The sequence below is a fragment of the Cherax quadricarinatus genome, chromosome 52, assembly GCF_038502225.1.
Source record: "Cherax quadricarinatus isolate ZL_2023a chromosome 52, ASM3850222v1, whole genome shotgun sequence".
Taxonomy (NCBI): domain Eukaryota; kingdom Metazoa; phylum Arthropoda; class Malacostraca; order Decapoda; family Parastacidae; genus Cherax; species Cherax quadricarinatus.
The window spans coordinates 17,676,868-17,684,367 of record NC_091343.1 but is presented as its reverse complement, the minus strand read 5'-3'; the positions used below and the strand labels follow the sequence as shown (position 1 = coordinate 17,684,367).

The 7,500-nt window shown below is 43.3% G+C and overlaps 1 protein-coding gene across 3 annotated transcripts in view; it reads right to left on the bottom strand.

Moving 5' to 3' along the window:
• Window positions 1-7,500, bottom strand: part of LOC128696887 (sodium channel protein 60E-like) — a 538,339-nt gene that overhangs the window by 415,726 nt on the left and 115,113 nt on the right. For all 3 annotated transcript variants that reach the window (XM_070096097.1, XM_070096098.1, XM_070096099.1), the window contains exon 3: window positions 5,441-5,649. In XM_070096097.1, coding sequence (XP_069952198.1) covers window positions 5,441-5,649 — 209 coding nt within the window. The remainder of the gene's footprint in view (window positions 1-5,440; window positions 5,650-7,500) is intronic.

Genomic DNA, 7,500 nt, shown 5'->3' with positions numbered 1-7,500 from the left:
GGGAGATGGTGGCGATGGCAGGGAGATGGTGGGGAGATGTTGGCAATGGTGGGGAGATGTTGGCCATGGTGGGGAGATGTTGGCCATGGTGGGGAGATGTTGGCGATGGCAGGGAGATGGTGGGGAGATGTTTGCAATGGTGGGGAGATGGTGGCGATGGCAGGGAGATGGTGGGGAGATGTTGGCAATGGTGGGGAGATGGTGGCGATGGTGGGGAGATGTTGGCAATGCTGGGGAGATGGTGGCGATGGTGGGGAGATGGTGGCGATGGTGGGGAGATGTTGGCAATGGTGGGGAGATGGTGGCGATGGCAGGGAGATGGTGGGGAGATGTTGGCAATGGTGGGGAGATGGTGGCGATGGCAGGGAGATGGTGGGGAGATGTTGACAATGGTGGGGAGATGGTGGCGATGGCGGGGAGATGGTGGGGAGATGTTGGCAATGGTGGGGAGATGGTGGCGATGGCAGGGAGATGTTGCCCATGGTGGGGAGATGTTGGCCATGGTGGGGAGATGTTCTCAATGGTGGGGAGATGTTGGCAATGGTGGGGAGATGTTGTCAATGGTGGGGAGATGGTGGCGATGGCAGGGAGATGTTGGCAATGGTGGGGAGATGGTGACCACAACGGGGAAATGGTGGATATAGTGGGATACGGTGGATATAGTGGGATATGGTGGCTATAGTGGCCATTCCTCCATTAAAAGCGGTACAATGGCACCTACACATTGCAGTAACACCGATCTTCTAAGCAGGATACACCGGTGTTGGAGAGTGCAAAACTGCCACGGGGGGAGTTGAATGACAGCTCTAGGCCTTTCGTGATGTTATCAGCACATCAGGAGCTTGCAATGTTGCAGAAATGAGTAAGAGATCCCAGCAGTTTCGTTCAAAGGAACGTTCTTGCTAATTCCTCACCTATTTCTGAAACACTTCCCCCTGTGATTGTTTTCCGCAGGGAAAACCAATTTTGGCAATGGTCTACATAAAAATTGAGTAGAGGCAACAACTTGCAACTGTCCATTGTTCCACCAACCTTTCCCTCCTTATAACTGACCAAAGTTGAAAATTTGAAGCCGACCGGGTAAGACATTCTGAAGTTATCAGCCAAAAGCCTTGGAAGAAGTTAGTGGAAGACGTGAAGACTAACTAACATGACCCTGGCATGAACTTGTGCGTTAATACAGACTTTAAAAAGCCAATAAACTCGTGAAAATATAGTATATAAGGGCTCACTAAACTCATTATAATACAGTAGTTAAGGGCTCACTAAACTCATTATAATACTATAGTTAAGGGCTCACTAAACTCATTATAATACAATAGTTAAGGGCTCACTAAACTCATTATAATACAGTAGTTAAGGGCTCACTAAACTCATCAAACAAAAAGATCTTAAAAACGCGAGTTTTCAAAATTTCACGGTTTCATTTTTGCACTTATTATTATTTAAAATTATCTTCAATCCTAAAAAAAAAAAAATAGTCGATTTTGTGTTTAAATTCAATTCGATATAATTTTTTTATAAAAATGGCAAATTGTTGAACAGAGATGACACTTGTTGAATACAGATGTCACAGCTGACACTTTCTGAACAGAGATGTCACAGCTGACACTTGTTGAATAGAGATGTCACAGCTGACACTTGTTGAATAGAGATGTTACAGCTGACACTTGTTGAACAAAAATGTCACAGCTGACACTTTGTCGTACTCACTACACTGGAGACATAACTACCAAGTTCTTCCTCCCAACACCAAGTCTCCAACACCAAGTCTCCAACACCAAGTCTCCAACACCAGGTCTCCAACGCAAAATTCATCTATAAATCTCCAACAACACAAGTAAAGGCTAATTTTAAACATGATTTTAAAACAATGCCTAACAAAACCTGAAAAATGCTGACAAAGCCTAACAAAGGCTGACAAAAGCTGACAGTATTCACACCAGACTATCAAAAATCCCATGCTATATTTATCAACGTCAAAAACTTAATGATCAACATTCACTTCATTTTCCATGATTTTTAGTGGAAATAACAGCAATAAATTTGAGCAACTGTGCCAGGATCGGAGGCTCGATCCTCCGATCTTCCACACGGAGTTGTGACTTCACGCAACCATGGTAAGGTCAGCTCAGGAAAGCGGAGCCCAGAAGACCTTTCCGGACACTAGAATAAAGTTTCTAACACAGTCATTAAAAACATCAACGATCTAGATTACCATCTTATTGCTGGGAAAAAAATATAGTAAAAGGATCAAGAATCATCATAGACTACGTAACAAGAGATCGAATAATTTACAGAGATCAAAAAAAAAAAAAACCTAAGATCCGACCACAAGTGATTCTTCTCATCTATTACATACTTGCTTCACTCTCTCTCTCTCTCTCTCTCCCTCTCTCTCTCCCTCTCTCTCTCTCTCTCTCTCTCTCTCTCAGAAGCGCATTTGACTTTAAAAGACAAATTTGGAGTGTATCTTAGGTGGTTCTCATCTGTGTGAGAATATAGGAGAATGACTTTGTACTCAGTGGGATCCCTTCTGCTTAGAAATTACAAGATAATTTTTTTTACCTCACCTAAAATGTTTTCCTTGTCTCTGATTTTTTTACATTGTGTGTGTGTGTGTGTGTGTGTGTGTGTGTGTGTGTGTGTGTGTGTGTGTGTGTGTGTGTGTGTGTGTGTGTGAGAGAGAGAGAGAGAGAGAGAGAGAGAGAGAGAGAGAGAGAGAGAGAGAGAGAGAGAGAGAGAGAGAGAGAGAGAGAGAGAGAGACAGAGAGAGAGAGAGAGAGAGAGAGACAGAGAGAGAGTTAGCAGGCGTTCAGTCACAGAGGCAGCAGGTGGTGCAGTGTCAGCGAACCAGAGCAGTGCCAAGGCTGCAGTTACTGAAGGGTGAGGAATGAGGCACTCCCGAGCTCACATTCTCCTCGCTGAGACATTCCTCAGCACCTGACGTCTCAGTATTCTCAGCACGACTACTGCAATGCCAGAAATATGCCCCAAGTATGCCCAGGCTTCCAATATCAGGAGATTCATGCCCGATCTCCACTTGTCTTGGATTCCTGCCTGAGTCTACAGTGGACCTCTCAAGGGTCTGTCTCGATGCTGCTGGGACCAGCTCTTGATCCCAGAAATCGAAGATATTTCTATTTTTTTTATTTCATCTGTGACCTGACCGAACTCTTCTGCTGAATAATACACATCACTTTTGATTTTTACATACAATTCCTCTCAGTAAAGAAAAGAAATGAATGTGGTGAGTAAACACACACACACACACACACGCACTCAATGCCACCTAAATTTTACCTATCATATGACTTGACTAAAAGCTTCAAAACTTTGAAACTGTATCTCCCGGGTTCAGCCAGGTCACATGTGAGGTCAACAGTCTTGCTTTATAAGTCTTCTGTTGTTATATTATATATATATATATATATATATATATATATATATATATATATATATATATATATATATATATATATATGTGTGTGTGTGTGTGTGTGTGTGTGTGTGTGTGTGTGTGTGTGTGTGTGTGTGTGTGTGTGTGTGTGTGTGTGTGTGTGTGTGTGTGTGTGTGTGTGTATGTGTCTGTGTATGTGTGTGTCGTGCCGAATAGGTAAAATCGGTCAATTAGCAAGAACTCATTTAAAATTAAGTCCTTTCTAAAATTTCCTTTTATAAGTTTAAAGATATATTTTTTTTCATTTATGTTAATGTAAAAATTTATAATTTTGTACCAAAAAACTTTAGAAAACTTACCTAACCTTATTATTACAAGCGCAGTTTAATTTACCTTAATCCAACTAAACATATTTTAGACAAATTTACAATAATTTAATAAAAACAAACACAATGAAATATATTTTTTCGTTAGGTTTAGTATGATTTTTTGCGAAATTATTGCACACACAAATTTTCGCACATATATTTAGAAGTTGACTCCGTACATGGTTATAAGAATACAAACTCCACTACAGCCTGCCACTCTGTCTTAAGAGGCCGGCCCAGGAGCTTCAGTTTAGTTATCTAAGCTTCGTTTACTAATACAAACAAAAAACAAATGCTAATCCTCTCTCTCATGTCTCGAAAATTCTCCAAGTGTTTTCTTTTCAATAAAACTTGGTAATGTCTGAAAATTAATCTGCACGCCTTGTGTAAATCTGTGAAACTACTGAAAATGCTGAAAACATGGTATGCCGGGAGCATTACGCTGATATTCAAAGCATTTTCAAAGAAGTCTCCAGCTCTGTACAACAGACCATTGTAAATTCGTAAAATATTTTCATTGTAAACAGGTATTATGGGATTATGTCTGCAAGAAATCACATAGAGTGCAAATAATCGGTGCAGCTTGTCTACGTTGAACATTGCCCCGTAAACGCCTTTTACAACTATGCAAATGCGCTTCTCTCGACCAGAAATTATTGGTTGTAAACAGGAGAAATGTTCGCCCAAAATACTTTCATTTATTCTACCTTCAACCCTCCCACAACAGTTCCCTTCCCAACCTATAAAGCCTTCCCCTGCCCCTCCCATCGCTACCCCTCTTCCCTCTGACCACCACCTCCCCCTGTCCCTTCCGTTTCTAACCTCTCCCCTTACTCTTCTTATATCTTCTTCTGAAAGCAACTAATTTGCCTTTCAACACACAGGATTAAGACTGAGAAGAGTTAAACATTGTACGACTCTTAGCTTGATTCTATGCTTGTTAAATGACCTAAGCTAAACTAATCTTGACTTTGTGACCCTTAATGGGAAACTATAATAATGTCACTAAGAAGAAATTCCACTACTGTCATTAAGGAAAAATACAGTAATGTTATTAAGGAGAATAATCATATTTACTTCATTTTATTATTATTATTATTATTAGTAGTAGTAGTAGTACTAAGAGTATTACTAAGAGTAGTAGTAGTAGTAGTAGCAGCAGCAGCAGTAGCAGCATTACTAATCTCTAGTATTCTCCATCTATCCTTCCTTCCTAATAACTCTTGCCAGTCTTGCTGGAAGGCAATTTTAAAGCTGCCGTAGCTAGTGATTCCTTAGTGCAATGTCTGACGACATCCTCATCACCCTCCTCAAGTCTCACAGCTCAGGCTGACATATGCTACAACCTCATGTAACCCGTGCTGTGTGATGGAATGTGATAGGGAAACAGAGCTAGCTTTTGCCCCTATAATGCAACTGTTACGTAGAATAGGGTAGTGGAGCACCGCCAACGTTCCCACATTGCAGATATTATATCAAATAGGGCGTCTGCACACTGCAGGTGCTCCTACAATGTAACTGTCAATTAGATTAGGGTAGTTGCCCACTGCTAGTGTGCCCACAAAATAATTATCAAATAGCTAATGTACGTAATTCTATTAAAAACATCGTTCCATCTACCCTACTTCTACATCTTGCCAGAAACCTAAACAAATTGTCCGAAAGTACTCACTCGGCTTCGGGTACGGTTTCCGTCATGGCAAGGAAGACGCAGTTTAGGAGGATCGTAGCCATGACCAGGTAATCGAAGAATTGGTTGGTAGAGAGGAAGATGGCAGCACGTCGAAGTGGGTGCCACGGCGAGAAGAGGAAGAGAGACTTCGAAGCGGAGAAGCGGTGGACGTAGTTCTTCCGGAAACGTTTCGACACCACACAGAATGTCTGTGGAGAGAGAAGCGTTGAGGTTAGTGGCGGGTTGTAAGGTATTGATGGTGATGCTGGTAGTGGTGATTGTAGTGGTGGTGATACTATTGGAGGTTTTAGTGGTGGTGACTGTGTTGGTGCTGATATTGGCATTGGTGATTGTAGGGGGCCATACTGAAAGTAGGGTTGTACTGTGATGCCGTGTGCTAGAAGTGGTCAAACTGACAGTAAGGGTCATTGTTGTGGTTGTGGTGATAATACTGGCAGTGGCTACGATACTGATGGTGGTGATGGTGAAATTACAAGTGGTGATAATAGTAGTGGTACTAGTAGTAACAGCGGTAAGAAAACTGTTGGTAGTAGTGTAGTGGTAAAGTTAACACTGATGACAGTAACAGTGGTGACTGATGGTATTAATGTTGGTGACTAATGACAGTAATAGTGGTGACTGGTGGCGTTAATGGTGGTGACTGATGACAGTAATAGAGGTGACTGGTGGTGTTAATGGTAGTGCCTGATTACAGTAATAGTGGTGACTGGTGGCGGTAATAGTGGTGACTGGTGGCGGTAATAGTGGTGACTGGTGGTGTTAATGGTGGTGACTGATGAAAATTACAGTAGTGACTGACGACAATAACAGTGGTGACTATGGGGTGATGGTGGTGATGACTAATAGTGGTGATGGTGGTGATGATTAGTGTGCATTTAAGTGTAATTAAGCAACAGTTATCCCCTCTTCGTGAGACGAAGTAATTAGTGTTTAAAATTGGTAATTAAAAGTTATAATAATTAATTAATTACATTCATTAATCAGATCTAATTACATATAAGACTTACATATGATAGTACATATACATATCATTACTGAGGTTCTGTGCTTCTGCAATTATAGTTATATAATATTAATTACTATAATTATGATAAATATAATAAAATACAATAATCATTTTAATAATCACCAAATTAAATCATAAATAATTATAGAATTATATAAAAATTATGGTAATTTATGGTAATAAAATGGTTTTAAAATGGATTATCTATGTGGGTAGTGTAGGTGGGTGGTGGTGCAGGTGGGTGTAGGTGGGTGGTGGTGCAGGTGGGTGGTGGTGCAGGTGGGCGGTGGTGCAGGTGGGTGGTGCAGGTGGGTGGTGGTGCAGGTGGGTGTAGGTGCAGGTGGGTGGTGGTGAAGGTAGGTGTAGGTGCAGGTGGGTGGTGGTGCAGGTGGGTGGTGCAGGCGGGTGGTGGTGCAGGTGGGTGTAGGTGCAGGTGGGTGGTGGTGCAGGTAGGTGTAGGTGGGTGGTGGTGCAGGCGGGTGGTGGTGCAGGTGGGTGTAGGTGCAGGTGGGTGGTGGTGCAGGTAGGTGTAGGTGGGTGGTGGTGCAGGTGGGTGGTGGTGCAGGTGGGTGGTGGTGCAGGTGGGTGTAGGTGCAGGTGGGTGGTGGTGCAGGTAGGTGTAGGTGGGTGGTGGTGCAGGTGGGTGTAGGTGGGTGGTGGTGCAGGTGGGAATAGGTGGGTGGTGGTGCCGGTGGGTGTAGGTGAGTGGTGGTGCAAGTGGGTGTAGGTGGATGATGGTGCAGGTGGGTGGTGGTGCAGGTAGGTGGTGCAGGTGGGTGTAGGTAAGTGGTAGTGCAGGTGGGTGTAGGTAAGTGGTGGTGCAAGTGAGTGTAGGTAGGTGGTGGTGCAGGTGGGTGGTGGTGCAGGAAGGTGTGGGTGGGTGGTGCAGGTGGGTGTAGGTGGGTGGTGGTGCAGGTGGGTGTGAGTGGTAGTGCCAGTGGGTGTTGGTGGGTGGTGGTGCAGGTAGGTCGTGCAGGTGGGTGGTGGTGCAGGAAGGTGTGGGTGGGTGGTGGTGCAGATGGGTGTAGGTGGA